Here is a 16,789-nt window from a genome sequence, read left to right on the forward strand (position 1 = left end):
ATAAAAGAGCAAAATTATTGATTATTATTATATTATTATTTGTGCCCTGGTCCTATAAGAGCTCTTTGTCACTTCCCACGAGCCGGGTTGTGACAAAAACTCACTCATTCTTATGTTTAATGAATGTATCGTATAGTGTGTGTGTGTGTGGCAGGCTTACAATGATGGCACAAAACAACATTTGAGAGTGCGCTGACCCTGGTGCTTAGAGGGGGTACGTAGCTGGAGGTTGAACGTTTGAAGGGGTACGGGACTATAAAAAGTTTGGCAACCACTAATGTAGGTGAACACAGTAAATTAGAAAAATATTTAATACATCACAGTGAACTCACTGTGTAATGTCTATTAGAGGTTGACCGATTAATAGGGTATTTTTGGACGCTGATTTGGCCATTTTTTAATTTATTTTTTAGACCTTTATTTAACTAGGCAAGTCAGTTAAGAACACATTCTTATTTTCAATGACGGCCTAGGAACGGTGGGTTAACTGCCTTGTTCAGGGGCAGAACGACAGATTTTTACCTTGTCAGCTCAGGGATTCAATCTTTCAACCTTATGGTTAACTAGTCCAACGCTCTAACCACCTGCTTTACATTGCACTCCACGAGGTTATGCGAATGCAGTAAGAAGCTAAGGTAAGTTGCTAGCTAGCATTAAACTTATCTTATAAAAAACAATCAATCAATCATAATCACTAGTTGATGGTTGATGATATTACTAGTTTATCTAGCCTGTCCTGCGTTGCATATAATCGCTTAGGTACACGTTGCTCCAACCATAAACATCAATGTCTTTCTTAAAATCAATACACAAGTATATATTTTTAAACCTGCATATTTAGCTAAAAGAAATCCTGGTTAGCAGGCAATATTAACCAGGTGAAATTGTGTCATTTTGCGTTCATTGCACGCAGAGTCAGTGTATATTCAACAGTTTGGGTCGCCTGGCTCGTTGCGAACTAATTTGCCAGAATTTTACGTAATTATGATATAACATTGAAGATTGTGCAATGTAACAGGAATAACGTTTTGTTTTCGAGATGATAGTTTCCGGATTCGACCATATTAATGACCTAAGGCTCATATTTCTGTGTGTTATTATGTTATAATTAAGTCTATGATTTGATAGAGCAGTCTGACTGAGCGATGGTAGGCAGCAGCAGGCTCGTAAGCATTCATTCAAAATAGCACTTTCGTGCGTTTTGCCAGCAGCTCTTCGCAATGCTTCAAGCATTGCGCTGTTTATGACTTTAAGCCTGTCAACTCCCGAGATTAGGCTGGTGTCACCGATGTGAAATGGCTGGCTAGTTAGCGGGGTGCGCGCTAATAGCGTTTCAAACGTCACTCGCTCTGAGACTTGGAGTAGTTGTTCTCCTTGCTCTGCATGGGTAACGCTGCTTCGAGGGTGGCTGTTGTCGATGTGTTCCTGGTTCAAGCCCAGGTAGGAGCGAGGAGAGGGACGGAAGCTATACTGTTACACTGGCAAGACTAAAGTGCCTATAAGAACATCCAATAGTCAAAGGTATATGAAATACAAATCGTATAGAGAGAAATAGTCCTATAATATCTACAACCTAAAACTTCTTACCTGGGAATATTGAAGACTCATGTTAAAAGGAACCACCAGCTTTCATATGTTCTCATGTTCTGAGCAAGGAACTTAAACGTTAGCTTTTTTACATGGCACATATTGCACGTTTACTTTCTTCTCCAACACTTTGTTTTTGCATTATTTAAACCAAATTGAACATGTTTCACTATTTATTTGAGGCTAAATTGATTTTATTGATGTATTATATTAAGTTAAAATAAGTGTTCAGTATTGTTGTAATTGTCATTATTACAAATAAATAAAATCGGCTGATTAATCGGTATCCGTTTTTGGGTCCTCCAATAATCAGTATCGCCATCGGCGTTGAAAAATCATAATCAGTCGACCTCTAATGTCTATAGCTATTTAGTGTGCGTGTGTAAGCACGTTAACGTAATGTCTACTGAACAGACATTCAATTCCAGATCAGTGATTTTCAAAATGGCTGTCACACAAGAAACATTCATTGTGTTCAGATAGTTGATAGACTCCTACCTGTGCATGGACCAGCTGAGAGCTGGCCTGGTTGTCAGTAGTCAGCTGATCTGGAGTCAGGCAGCCAGGCACTAACAGCAGGAGGTTTGAGGTGTCGGCTATCTTCAGGTCATAAGTCTTGTCTTCACTGCACAGGACAGCTCTCTCATCCTGGTCTCCTCTGATAACCAGGCTGCAGGTAGAGAACAAGGATAAAGGAGAGAGAATGTTCAGATCGTTGACATGTAGAGACTCAACGTTAAAACAGTCTCTCTACACGTCAACGTTAAATAGACTGTTTAACAGTTGACGTGTAGAGAAAGTGGCAGCAGCTGGATGAGTTGTTTTCACCAGGGCTGAACAACCCTCCTCCTATAGAGGTAGTAGGTGTGTAGCCCTTGACCATCACGCTCAGTTCCATTACATCACACATCAGAGTCATTGGATGAAGGGCTATTCTGAAGGAGGAGTTTAAATAAGAGACACATTAACCCACATCTCTTGCGGTACGGTTTTTTGGATTTTTTTGTTTTATGTGATATGAAAAGTAGAGGGATTTGTTTTTATAACTGTACTGCAATTGTGAATCGATTCACGTTTAGTTTGAGTATTTGGCCGTTTTTGGCTTCCGGAGCCAATTTGCCCTTTAAACAGAACATGTAAGGTCCTTGGACTAAGGAGTAATGGTAGACTCCTTAAACCTTTTGACCCATCCCTGTTTCAGTCCAACACACCTGATTCAGCTTATCAAGGTCCTGATGGGGAAGATCAATCATAGAATCAGGTGTGTTGGAGCAAATACCTGCAGACATCCGGTAACACTTCAGGTGGGTTGACAACCCACACTACATACGCGTAATCTCTGAACCCAGAACAAAATCACGCGTAAACCAACCAGTCACCTGTGAATGTTTAGGAGACAACACGCCGCACTTGTCTAACGTAACTAGCTATGTCTATTAACGTAATTTGTTTACCCTAACTGTGTATTTATATTGAATTAGCTACATTGTAACTATGCAGATACTTTACCTATTTCCTGCTTCTATGTGTTTACAGAGCGTGTCATCCAGTTCCATCAGGAAGTAGTCTCCGGACGAGACGCTTTCTCCAAAAGTTAAACAGTGAATTGTGTTCTGCAAATCATTCTCTTTTAGTTTGGCGATTTGTATGGTAGCCTGCACCTCTTCTAGTGTTCTCGACATTTGGCCCTAATATATGAGCTAACTATAAATTTAATGAGAAATAATCTATTTTGTAGTGTACTCCAATCGAATGTGATCCTCGCTAGATTAATTTCCCGCAATATATACCGGAAGTACGAAGGCATATTTGATTGACAGCGACATAGGCCAATGAAAGTCTCGATGACTTCACGTTGTCCCTCCTCCAGTACAGTGGCTGTATGTCTCCGCAGCACGCTGAGTTCACTCGACATGGGTGCACGGTGATATCACTGGAAATGATCAGATGGAACCCAACCTTCATCTGCGGTCACTGAACCTAACCATAGCGCCAAAGGTGCTGCGCTTGATTTAGGTCGCCCAGCACACCGAGTGAAGTTTGTTGACTTGAGACTAGTCCACTTATCCGATTCTGTAATATTTGCATATATCGCGCCTTCTTGGTCTACTTCCACAGTGCCCACTTGTCTTGAGCGTTTTCAATTTAGCAACTTTGTCACTATATTAAGCGAGTTTTCAGACCCCTGCGACTTTTTATTGGTAAAAGTTTTCAGGCTGCCTTTGGGGTTTTGACACAGAGGGTTTCTATGATTTTTGATAGCATTTTGCGACTTTTCCCACTCAATTCTTCCGCAAACAACAGCGGGAGAAGCTGTCTGTGCAACAGAAGTCACAGCAACGACGCACTCACATGCTGCGTTAACGTGCTAGTTGGAACGAGGAAACTTGGACATTTCCTGGTTGCACTCGTGTATAACTACAACCTATTAGCAAGTCGACATTTCCGAGTTTCTTAGTTCTGACTAGCACTTGAACGTGGCAACAATCAGAGAAGCATAACGTGTGGCGGAAGAGGGCGAAAACACGATGTGGGGTCCGCAGTTGTGCCGCATCAAGGCAAATTCGTGATGTGACGTCGTCGCGGAAACGGCAAAACGTAATCCAGCGTCTTTTAGCGACAAATCAAGGAGCCAATAGCAGTAATCACTGAAAAATAGTCGGCAATACTGCACGGTGTCAACGTGCTTTTCATGGTAGGATCGCGTAGTAAACAGGCAGAGGTGCGAGTGGAGCTCATTACTACTGAAGAATTATATGCACATTTCACAAGAAATCGCTGTTCGTTGAATGAAGCTTTACCGACTAGAAAATAATATGCATACATTTAGATGGTTAGCGGACCAGTTTAATTTTCAGAATACAAAAGAAGTTCAACATCAACCTAGTGTCCCCTCTTGCGCAATAGATAGCGTCTGTCTATTTTTCACTGTGTGAAACTTGTTTTTTTTATGCATTTCTCAGATTATGCTGCTGGTTTGCAAATCTAGGACAACGTGATCTCGAGGAACAATAAATCAGCTTTTTTTTATCCATGGTGTTTGCAAGGTAAATCATTTTTTTAATGTTATGCATTTAAATGTGCAAGTAATGGTGAAATACTACATCACATGTGTGTCAGATGGCCCACAGCACGGTGTTTTACCTGTCATTATGGAGGATATGATTGCACTGTGAGCCAACGTTATTTACACCATCCCGTTTATTTCAATAGATTGTGCTGTTGATATTCTGCAATTTTTTGGGGATATACAAATGGCTGGTTACGTCACAGTTATGACACTAATACAGTATAGCAACAGTCATTAGGACAGAATACAGTGGAGCTATCCAGACGGCTTGTCAATGACATAAGGATAGGCAGCTATATATGGTGTATATATGGTGTACTGTAGCTCGTTTTCACAGGCTATGATGCCTTTGGCTTGTGTACAGTATTTACAGTGGCAGTAATATTTCCGTTATTTTAACAGTTGTAAAGAGATGGATGGTATCGGGAACACAATGCAGAAGAAGGCTGCGGAGCTCGAGCGCATGGCCGAGGTTCTGGTCACCGGAGAGCAGCTGAGGTAGGAGTGGCTGGCTCGAGCTGACAGCTCTGTGTGATGCTGTTCAAACTGTGTTGCGGCTTTTCAAACAAAGGCGTGAATTGTACCCATTCAAACCAACGCACAAATACAATACATTTTCTGCAATGCCAATGTGTATTGCGTTGTACTGCCCAAGTGCACACAATATGATCATTTTAAGTGTCAAAGGTTTTTTGCATCGTGAACTGAAAGCAATTCATTTATTCATTGTGGTGTTAATCCGAAGATCACTGCTGCTTGTTTTAGTGGAGAGAAGTAACACTTGCTATTTGTGGAACAACAGAGCACACACACACACACACCCCTTGGCCCATATTAGTGGTGCCTTAAAAAGCAAGATTGAGATAGCAGTGAGTGTCAACATCAGTGAAATGACTCATTATAATTGGCATTGAAACGTTTTATCACCTGTTGGGGGAGTTGCTGTGTGTTTACAGATCTTTAGCTTCATCATGGTCAAATCACATAGGTCAGTCAATAAACTCAATGTCAGTGTTCCCTATCACGGTTAATCTTTGACCCTCTCTAAAATTGTCATTTAACTAGGGCTGTGATAATATCACTATCACATTTTTTTCTATGGCAAAAATGAAAACAGGAAGCAGGCCAAACTCTTTGGTTCTTTTAAAAACCTGCTGTGTGTAAAATATTGTGTGCTGTAACTTTGAAAATAAATACATGTCTCTGAATAACAACGTAATGTTTTCCTAAAGAAGTTAAATCCGCTTTATGTTTCCTTGCCACAATACTAACAAGTATTCTCCCGGGCCCTACTTTTAACCTGCCACAGCATGGCACAGTACTAGTCTGGTCTAGTTGGCTGTCTTTTAACCTACCACAGCATGGCACAGTACTAGTCTGGTCTAGTTGGCATGTCTTTTAACCTACCACAGCGTGGCACAGTACTGTCTGGTCTAGTTGGCTTCACAGTACTAGTCTGGTCAGTTGGCATGTCTTTTAACCTGCCACCGTGCCCTCCTGGTCTAGTTGGCATGTCTTTACTCCGCGGCCACTACTAGTCTGGTCTAGTTGATGTCTTTTAACCTGCCACACTGCTAGTCTGGTCTAGTTGGCATGTCTTTCTCCCAACAAAGTAATGACCTCATGCTTAATGTAACTACGAACAGGAAGACTTGTCTCTAAATCATATCATTGACTAGAGGTCATCTGGGGACAGGCTGTCTGCCTCCCAAATGGCCCCCTGTTGCCTCTCTAGTGTATGGGAATAAGGTGTCCTGTCTTAGACATGCCGAGACAGATGTTGCTGGCTACTGGCTAGCACTAGTAGCGCTGCCTGGAATAATTGGTCACAGCTGAACATAGTGCACCTGCCCCCTTTTGGGCCCAGTTGAACAAGAGTACAAGACGTGCTGAAGATTAGCTAGTAGCTAATCGGCAGGTAGCCTAGTGGTCAGAAAGGTTGCTAGATCGAATCCCCGAGCTGACAAGGTAAAAATCTTTTGTTCTGCCCCTGAACAAGGCAGTTAACCCACTGTTCCTAGGCCGTCATTGTAAATAAGAATTTGTTCTTAACTGACTTACCTAGCTAAATAAAGGTTAAATAAAATAAACATTATAACAGGACATAAGCCTGCTTCCTTGAATTCTGTAGGGTTAGAATGGGATTTTTGACCCCTGGCTTTATAATTATAGTGAGGAAACCAAGCCATGTGGATTCATGGCAGTTTGCCCTGTGGGTTTAGGTTACTCGCTACATAGTGCACTACTTTGACGAGAGCCCTATAGGGCCTCGAGGCTCGGACTGAGCTGCCAAATCTAATCCAGGAGATGCTAGCCAGTAGTAGATTCTACAGAGACCTCTAATCCAGGAGACGCTAGACAGTAGTAGATTCTAGAGACCTCTAATTCAGGAGACGCTAGCCAGTAGTAGATTCTACAGAGACCTCTAATTCAGGAGACGCTAGCCAGTAGTAGATTCTACAGAGACCTCTAATCCAGGAGATGCTAGCCAGTAGTAGATTCTAGAGACCTCTAATCCAGGAGATGCTAGCCAGTAGTAGATTCTAGAGACCTCTAATCCAGGAGAGACTAGACAGTAGTAGATCTACAGACCTTATCAGACTAGACAGTTATCTACAGAGACCTCTAATCCAGGAGAGACTAGACAGTAGTAGATTCTACAGAGACCTCTAATCCAGGAGACACTAGACAGTAGTAGAGGAGCAGTAGTAGATTCTACAGAGACCTCTAATCCAGGAGACACTAGACAGTAGTAGATTCTACAGAGACCTCTAATCCAGGAGAGGCTAGACAGTAGTAGATTCTAGAGAGACCCAAAAGAGCCAGAGGAGCAGCTGTAATGAACAATGGCTGTTTTGTTATCTTTCTCCATTTAACATTATAGTGAATCACCCTGATAAACACAAGGGCTATTCAGAACACGTCTTGAGGAACATGCCTTTTATTCCTAGTTGTTCTTTAACTAATCTGCCGTCTAGTGGTTGTAGTGTTGTTCATGGGTCACTCTCACTGACCAGTCCAAGAGGCTACATAACATTTGCATTACTCCGCTATGAACGTGTACTGTAGGTACACTTTGAGACAGTGTCCTTGTTAAGGTTAAAGGATCATTCATTTCGACATCTAGTTTCGCTTTTGTTGGCCAATCAATGAGTTTTGTCTTGTCTGCCTCAACCCCTCCTCTCCTGCTGGATTTAGTTGCACATCTGCTGTCTTTCGTCATCTTCGTACTGAAAGAGGAGCCAGAATACACAAGGAACCCAGAGTGTGTAAAGAGTTCTTGTTCTATCCTGTCTGTCTGCTGAGGCCTGGGACATTTATTCAACTGTGCATTGAATGACCTGGACAGACACTCCAAATCACTCAGCCCTGACTCATTTATATGACATGCACCACCTACATAACAGCCACCTTATACATACTGAGGTATCAGAAAAGGTTAATCCTTTTTTTAAAATGTTTCAGTTAGTTAATTTGTAATGAGGACACCTGTCAAATTTTATTGGCAGTGCACCACCTACATAACAGCCCCTTATACATACTAAGGTATCAGATTCAAAAATGGTTAATCCTTCATTTTTTAAAATGTTTCAGTTAGCTAATTTGTAATGAGGCCACCTGTCATTTTATTGGAAGTGCACCACCTACATGAGGACTTCTAAATCTCTTCATCCATCCTCCTCAGACCTGTCTACTTTATCCCTCCCTCCGTCCATCCTCCTCAGACCTGTCTACTTTATCCCTCCCTCCGTCCATCCTCCTCAGACCTGTCTACTTTATCCCTCCCTCCGTCCATCCTCCTCAGACCTGTCTACTTTATCCCTCCCTCCGTCCACCCTCCTCAGACCTGTCTACTTTATCCCTCCCTCCGTCCACCCTCCTCAGACCTGTCTACTTTATCCCTCCCTCCGTCCACCCTCCTCAGACCTGTCTACTTTATCCCTCCCTCCGTCCACCCTCCTCAGACCTGTCTACTTTATCCCTCCCTCCGTCCACCCTCCTCAGACCTGTCTACTTTAGGGCATACAAACAGTACCAGTCAGAACCAGTACCAGTAGAAAACACCTACTCATTCAAGGGTTTTTTATTTTTACTATTTTCAAGACATCAAAACTATGAAATAACACACATGGAATCGTTAGTAACGAAAAAAGTGTTTTATATTGTAGATTCTTCAAAGTAGCGACCCTTTGCCTTCATGACAGCTTTGCACACTCTTGGCATTCTCTTAACCAGCTTCACCTGGAATGCTTTTCCAACAGTCTTGAAGGAGTTCCCACAAATGCTGAGCACTTGTTGGCTGCTTTTCCTTCACTATGCGGTCCGACTCATCCCAAACCATCTCAATTTGGTTGAGGTCGGTTGATTGTGGAGGCCAGGTCATATGATGCAGCACTCCATCACTCTCTCCTCCTTGGTCGAATAGCCCTTACACAGCCTGGAGGTATGTTGAGTCGTTGTCCAATCGAAAAACAAATGATAGTCCCACTAAGCCCAAATCAGATGAGATGGTGTATCACTGCAGAATGCTGTGGTAGCCATGCTGGTTAAGTGTGTCTTGAGTTCTAAATAAATCAGTGTCACCAGCAAAGCACCATCCAACCTCCTCCATGCTTCACGGTGGGAAATGCACATGCAGAGATCATCCGTTCACCTACTCTGCGTCTCATAATGACAGTGGTAGGAACCAGAAATCTCAATTTTGGACTCGGTCTTATGTCCAGTGTTTGTTTCTTGGTCCAAGCAAGTCTCCTCCTTATTGGTGTCCTTTTTAGTATTGGTTTCTTTGCAGCAAATCGACCATGAAGGCTTGATTCACACAGTCTCCTCTGAACAGTTGATGTGTCTGTTACTTGAACTCTGAAGCATTTTTTGGGGCTGCAATTTCTGAGGCTGGTAACTCTAATGAACTTATCCTCTGCAACAGAGGTAACTCTGGGTCTTCCTTTCCTGTGGTGGTCCTCATGAGAGCCAGGTTCATCATAGCGCTTGATGTTTTTTGCGACTGCACTTGAAAAAGCTTTCAAAGTTCTTGGAATTGACTGACCTCCATGTCTTAAAGTAATGATGGTCTGTTGTTTCTCTTTGCTTATTTGAGCTGTTCTTGCCATAGTATGGACTTGTTCCTTTACCAAATAGGTCTATCTTCTGTATACCACTCCCTACTTCGTCACAACACATCTGATTGGCTCAAACGCACTAAGAAGGAAAGAAATTCCAGAAATTAACATAAAAAAGCACACCTGTTAATTGAAATGCATTCCAGGAGAGAATACCTACAGTGCAATGCTGTCATCAAGGCAAAGGGTGGCTAATTTGAAGAATATCAAATATATTTTGATTTGTTTAACACTTTTTTGGGGGGGTTACTATATACTTCCATATGTGTTATTTCATAGTTTTGATTTCTTCACTATTATTCTACAAATGTAGAAAATAGTAAAAATAAAAAATCCTGACATGAGCAGGTGTATCCAAACTTATGACTAGCACTGTACCTACATAAGGAAACCATAACACAATCCTAATTCATCCATACACATCCTCCTCAGACCTGTCTAACTAACGCAGTACTGACAGATGTCCTACCCGCTAACACTTTATCTGAGGAACAAAACCCACTAGGTTACACAGAGGCTTCATAACACATTGATAATCCATACACACTGCACTCATTAGCAGAATGCTCTGAATATCCTCGTTACATAATTTAAAATGAAGGATATAAAACAAGTGTAACTTATTGACTTTAAAAGTAAAAAACAGCCTATACTGTGAGTCAGCATGCTGTTGTGTAACTGACTATCTAACATAACCACAGCTCAGAGGCCACCAATGTGCACCACACTGTTTGTTGTCACTTCCTCTTGGTGACAACCACCAAGAAACTGGAACATGTGCTACGAATACACAATACATGTACATGCATGTCCTTCCTGAGAGAGTGAACATGGAGTACAGACGAGTGACCGAACATCTAAAGCTATAAGAGACTGTACATACATACAGGGGGGGTGTAGACATAATATGACATTTGTAATGTCTTTATTCTTTTGGAACTTCTGTGTGTAATGTTTACTGTTCATTTTATTGTTTTTCACGTTTGTATATTATCTATTTCACTTGCTTTGGCAATGTTAACATGTTTCCAATGCCAATAAATCCCATTGAATTGAGAGGGAGAGCAGTATGTCACTAGGCTACATAATAACAAGTGTAAATACAGTTACAACACATGACGGAGAGAGAGGAGCTACACTACTGTATGTCAATAGCCTGACATTGTGGTGTTCCACAGACGATGTAAGAATAGCCTACATTACTAGCTGTAGGCCTAATCTTTTCCTGAACAAGTGTACTATAGTTACAGTATATGACGGAGGGGGAGAAGCTACAATTTGTCAATAGCCTGACGTTGTGTTTTTCAAACCACAGGCTGCGTCTCCATGAAGGGAAGGTGGTTAAGGACCGCAGGCATCACCTGAGGACGTATCCCAACTGCTTTGTGGCCAAGGAGCTGATCGACTGGCTGCTGGAGCACAAGGAGGCGTCAGACAGAGACACAGCCATCAAGATCATGCAGAAACTCCTGGATCAAAGCATCATCCATCACGGTAGGGCCTTCTGACATGACCAGACACGTCTGGGCTGTGTTCATTAGGAACCAAATGGAAGGAAACGGGGAGACATTTCCTGGACCTGTCCAATAAGAAACACTCTTTCGTTTTCCATTGCTAAGCGTTTTGTTATGGTGCGCCCTAATTAATACTCCTCTGAGCTTGGGGTTTTCTGGGAACAGCCAGATCCTGCTTCTCTACAGACTTCAAATAAAATTGTATTCATCACATGCGCCGAATACAACAGGTGTATACCTTACAGTGAAATGCTTACTTACGAGCCCCTAACCAACAATGCAGTTTAAAAAAAAATACGGATAAGAATAAGAAATAAAAGTAACAAGTAATTAAAGAGCAGCAGTAAAATAACAATAACAAACCTGCTTCTCTACAGCCTTCTGACATGACTTCTATCTGGTTGTCATTCATTAGGACACTCAACAGAAAATGTTTTGCATCAGGTTTTTAGTTTTTCTGTATGCAGATTGTCCCTGCCTGTTTCAAACGTTTTGTTGTTGTTTTGTTTAGTACCCAATGTTCTTCCATTTTAATGTGAAGAGACAAATCCTCTGTCTCTCTCTAGTGCTGTTGGTTGTCATTCTCTCAGCCAGTTTGGATGTAGCCTACTACAAAATGTCTTGTTGGAGGTTTATGTATGTATGTATGTATGTATGTATGTATATACGTCAAGGATACACAGTGTATAGCTTCTGTCTGATGACCTATGAGTTTCCAGAAAGCGGAGTAGCTAACATAACACTTTAAATTCAGACCTCACCACTCAAAGATCAGCAAAGTGCTTCATTTGGCAAATTTCGTTCACTTCAGAGGATTGACTGGCACTGGGTTGTCGAGAGAAACGTAATGGCATTATTAACTACGAAGCTTTCGTGTAAACTCGCCTCTGTTTAGTGGGCTGGGAAAAGATGATGCCATTAGCAGTTAGCTAACTCAGCTCTGTTTAGTGGGCTGGGAAAAGATGATGCCATTAGCAGTTAGCTAACTCAGCTCTGTTTAGTGGGCTGGGAAAAGATGATGCCATTAGCAGTTAGCTAACTCAGCTCTGTTTAGTGGGCTGGGAAAAGATGATGCCATTAGCAGTTAGCTAACTCAGCTCTGTTTAGTGGGCTGGGAAAAGATGATGCCATTAGCAGTTAGCTAACTCAGCTCTGTTTAGTGGGCTGTTAGTTGGAAAAGATGATGCCATTAGCAGTTAGCTAACTCAGCTCTGTTTAGTGGGCTGGTGGGATAAAGATGATGCCATTAGCAGTGAGCTACGCCCTGTTTAGTGGGCTGGGAAAAGATGATGCCATTAGCAGTGAGCTACGCTCTGTTTAGTGGGCTGTTAGTGTGGGGATAAAGATGTCCATTAGCAGTTAGCTAACTCAGCTCTGTTTAGTGGGTTGTTAGTGTGGGGATAAAGATGATGCCATTAGCAGTTAGCTAACTCAGCTCTGTTTAGTGGGCTGTTAGTGTGGGGATAAAGAGGATGCTCAGTTAGCTAACTCAGCTCTGTTTATTGGGCTGTTAGTGTGGGGGATAAAGATGACACAATTGTCAGTTCACTAAATGTAAACAAACATTGTTCCTCTTTTTGTGTTGCAGTTTGTGACGAGCACAAGGAGTTCAAAGACATGAAGCTGTTCTATCGCTTCAGGAAAGATGACGGGACGTTTCCGCTGGACAACGAAGCCAAGGTCTTCATGAGGGGACAACGGATATATGAAAAGTAGGTTTTCTTTCAAGTGATAATATATTAGTTTATCATTCAATGAACCCAGATTGTCTTTTGATCTGTTGATGGAGAGAGAAATTATATCCAGGGGAAAAACCAAGTAAAAGCTTTTACTCATTACAGCTTACTCGTTATATACAATCAATGAAATATGTTCTGAACAGTTATTTTTAGGGGGTAGGCATCTTGTTTGTGTTGTTTTTACCAGTCTAGTACATGGTGTTGTTCAGCAGGCAGGCGAGAGTGGTTAGAGCCTAATAGTTTCCATAGAAACCCCCTCCTCAACCAGATAGATCTCATACAGTCACTCTGCCAGCTACAGTCATCTCTCTCTTTCTCTCGCTCTCTCTCTCTCTCATGAGAAAACAAGTTTTGATCAGTCATGGACATAAAAGTGCTGAAAACAAATTGTCTCCCTGTTTAAAAAGAAGATGGAGAACAAGCTATGAAGGATACATACTGGAGTTTTGGTGCAGGTACAGCCAACTAGCATGAAAATAATAGTGTGATATTATCAAAACAATTCGATACAATATTTCGTCATTAATAATATCACTACATCAAACCCCAGTCGCCAAGGGGGATGAGTGGTCTGGAGTTGGCTTAGTGTGGGGTAGGCCAGTTGAGAACAAGTTCTCATTTACAGCTGCGACCTGGACAAGATAAAGCAAAGCAGTGCGACACAAACAACAACAGAGTTACACATGGAATAAACAAACGTACAGTCAATAACACAATAGAAAAATCTATGTACAGTGTGTGCAAATGTAGTAAGGTTAGGGAGGTAAGGCAATAAATAGGCCATAGTGGCGAAATAATTACAATTTAGCAATTAACACTGGAGTGATGGATGTGCAGATGATGATGTGCAAGTAGAGATACTGGGGTGCAAAAAGTAAATGCTTTGTTACAATGCGTTAACTGACTACTTAAATAGTACACTCCACTCATGACAGAGACAGTTGTTATTGTTATCCCTGTTGCCCAGAGAAAGTGTTTCTGTTGTAGTTCAGTGTGTTGATTAGTTGTGAACATTGTTTGGAAGGCGGTATGTTGAAATTCACCCTCAGGCATCTTGTATTGGCTGCTACTAACTAACTTACTACGCAGTAAGAATGCAAGTGTCTCTCTTTTAGTTTTTTCTTTAAGGCTGGCCTCCCTGCCCCCTCTCCTCAGGCTGGCCTCCCTGCCCCCTCTCCTCAGGCTGGCCTCCCTGCCCCCTCTCCTCAGGCTGGCCTCCCTGCCCCCCTCTCCTCAGGCTGGCCTCCCTGCCCCCTCTCCTCAGGCTGGCCTCCCTGCCCCCCTCTCCTCAGGCTGGCCTCCCTGCCCCCTCTCCTCAGGCTGGCCTCCCTGCCCCCTCTCCTCAGGCTGGCCTCCCTGCCCCTTTCAGGCTGGCCTCCCTTGCAGTTTTACATGCCTGCAGAATGTAGGTCTAGTGCCTCTCTAGTTCAGTAATATTGTCTGTCTGTGTTGTAGCTATCTGCCAGCTCCACAGAAGCCTTCTTTGTGCCAGCTCCTGCTCCAGCTCCAGCTCCTGCTGCAGCTCCAGCCCCTGTGGTGGTTGAGCCATCCTCCCCCTGAGCTGTGTGTGGTGTAACAGGAAGACAGGCAGGGCCAGTGTTAGGGTGTATTTATGTAGTCACCATGGTAGAGGGACACACAGCCTGGTTTAGTGGAAGTATGCAGGCTACACCTCAGTCTTCACACTCACCAGACTAGAGACTGGGGCCACGATTCAAACAAGCACAGCTACAAACAAACTACCTGTGCAGTATGTGTGTGTGTGTGTGTGTGTGTGTGTCCTGGAATCCCTGCCCAAGTTCCCAGTACAGGAAGAGCTGTTGTATTGTTGTTGTGCACAGTCTCGAAGCAACGGGGATAAGTCAACGGGGACAATCTCAAGGCGATATTTAACCACCTTGTTTGACTGACTATTGTCTTCCTGCCTGAACAACCAGGGTGAAGATAAACTTTAGTTCCTGGTTGCCTGGTAAATGGGCCTATAGTGTTTAGAGGGTGGTGAACGAACACTTTGGAGAATCAACATTTCCTTCTCACAACAAGCAGGGTGGTCTCAGCCTGGGCGGGGTGGTAATGGTGGTGACTGCTTCCTCCTTCCTCCTTCACAAGCAGTTTAACCATAATGTTTCCACTTGTCTCATTTGAAGGAGTTGGGAAGTCTACAGTGGTAATTAACGTTCTAGTAAACGTTGGGAAGTCTACAGTGGTAATTTAACGTTGGGAAGTCTACAGTGGTAATTTAACGTTGGGAAGTCTACAGTGGTAATTTAACGTTGGGAAGTCTACAGTGGTAATTTAACGTTGGGAAGTCTACAGTGGTAATATAACGTTGGGAAGTCTACAGTGGTAATATAACGTTGGGAAGTGTAAGAGGTCATCTGCTTACAGTGAGCAGGGCTCCTGTTCCAGGGTAGTACAGTATCCATGTATCCTGTTATGTGTTGACTCATGGCTGTCACTGTCTAACTGCCCGCTTGGGATGAATAAAGTTTATTGAACGGAACAGACTGGAGTGGGAATGTGGACAGGCTTTTCTGTGGACCATTCAGTAGTGTAATCCTGCTGTGCCTGATTTGTTTTATATCTTGGTACCAGCCGGGTCAAATTCTGCAAACTTTTATTTACTGTTCTGTTGATAAGAAATACAAATAATTGTTTTGAAGGAGTTTTTGAAGGATGGAGCTCAGACCTTGGTGTGATTCAGGCACGTTTAATCCTGCTAGTTGGGCTGGCAGGACTAAAGCTGGCAGTCTGACAGTCACAGGAGACAGTGTTGGCACCCTATCCCCTACACAGTGCACTACTTCTGACCAGAGCTCTAAGGGCCCTAGATAGGAGTACACCAAGAGGACAAAACATTAGGAACACCTGAACTTTCCATGACAGACTGACCAGGTGAATCCAGGTGAAAGCTATGATCCCTTATTGATGTCACTTGTTAAATCCACTTCAATCAGTGTAGATGAAGGGGAGGAGACACATTAAAGAAGGATTTTTAAGATAATTGAGACACGGAGTGTGTGTCATTAAGGGTGAATGGGCAAGACAAAAGCTCAAAGTGCCTTTGAACGGGGAGTGGTAGTAGCAGCCAGGCGCGTCAAGAACTTCAATGCTGCTGGGTTTTTAATGTTCAACAGTTTCCCGTGTGTATCAAGAATGGTCCACCACCCAAAGGACATCCAGCCAACTTGACACAACTGTGGGAAGCATTGGAGTCAACATGGAATGCTTTTGACACCTTGTAGAGTCACATGCCCCAACCAATTGAGGCTGTTCTGCGGGCAAAAGGGGGTGCAACACAATATTAGTACGGTGTTCCTAATGTTTTGTAAACTTGGTGTAGGTTGTCATTTGGGACGCAGCTTGTATGTAGGATAGAACAGGTTGTGTGTCCCAGTTAAGTTCAGGACATCCATTACCATGTGATGGCTGTGGTAGCTTAACAGCAGAGCATATTTACTGTACAATCAAGGACAACTATGCCACTTTTAACATGTGGCTTGTTATTGTCAAGTATTTGGTGATGACCTACACAGTTTAGTGTAATTTTATGATTTCATGTCTGTCGACTGTTTAGTGGTGAGCAATACCGGAGATTGTTTCTCTGTGACGTTTTCAAGTAGGATCCCTGAGATGACTAATACAATAAATGATTTTCAGCGACCTATATCACCCGTCTGTAGTTTCCTGATCATCAATCAAATTCTATTGGTCACAGACACATGGTTAATCATATTGGACCTCCCTACGATATGTTGA

At 42.7% G+C, this 16,789-nt stretch overlaps 2 protein-coding genes across 7 annotated transcripts in view; one reads left to right on the top strand and one right to left on the bottom strand.

The window, feature by feature from the left end:
• Positions 1-3,363, bottom strand: part of LOC106595460 (sister chromatid cohesion protein DCC1-like) — a 34,494-nt gene extending 31,131 nt beyond the window's left edge. Inside the window, exons 1-2 of the mRNA XM_045696679.1 lie at positions 3,097-3,363; positions 2,086-2,257 (exon numbers count right to left, since the gene is read on the bottom strand). Coding sequence (XP_045552635.1) covers positions 2,086-2,257; positions 3,097-3,269 — 345 coding nt within the window. The 5' untranslated portion in view covers positions 3,270-3,363. The remainder of the gene's footprint in view (positions 1-2,085; positions 2,258-3,096) is intronic.
• A 26-nt stretch (positions 3,364-3,389) lies between these two features.
• The window catches only part of LOC106573152 (DEP domain-containing mTOR-interacting protein), a 61,128-nt gene continuing 47,728 nt past the window's right edge, over positions 3,390-16,789 (top strand). The window contains exons 1-5 of one of the 6 annotated variants that reach the window (XM_045696667.1): positions 3,390-3,585; positions 4,551-4,634; positions 5,060-5,155; positions 11,093-11,271; positions 12,880-13,003. In XM_045696667.1, the coding sequence (XP_045552623.1) occupies positions 4,621-4,634; positions 5,060-5,155; positions 11,093-11,271; positions 12,880-13,003 (413 nt within the window). In that variant the 5' untranslated portion in view covers positions 3,390-3,585; positions 4,551-4,620. Of the gene's footprint in view, positions 3,586-3,805; positions 4,635-5,059; positions 5,156-11,092; positions 11,272-12,879; positions 13,004-16,789 lie in introns of those variants that run through there. The other 5 variants (XM_045696659.1, XM_045696660.1, XM_045696663.1 and 2 more) reach the window with 5 other exon arrangements.

This window comes from Salmo salar, chromosome ssa02 (genome assembly GCF_905237065.1).
Source record: "Salmo salar chromosome ssa02, Ssal_v3.1, whole genome shotgun sequence".
Classification (NCBI taxonomy): Eukaryota; Metazoa; Chordata; class Actinopteri; order Salmoniformes; family Salmonidae; genus Salmo; species Salmo salar.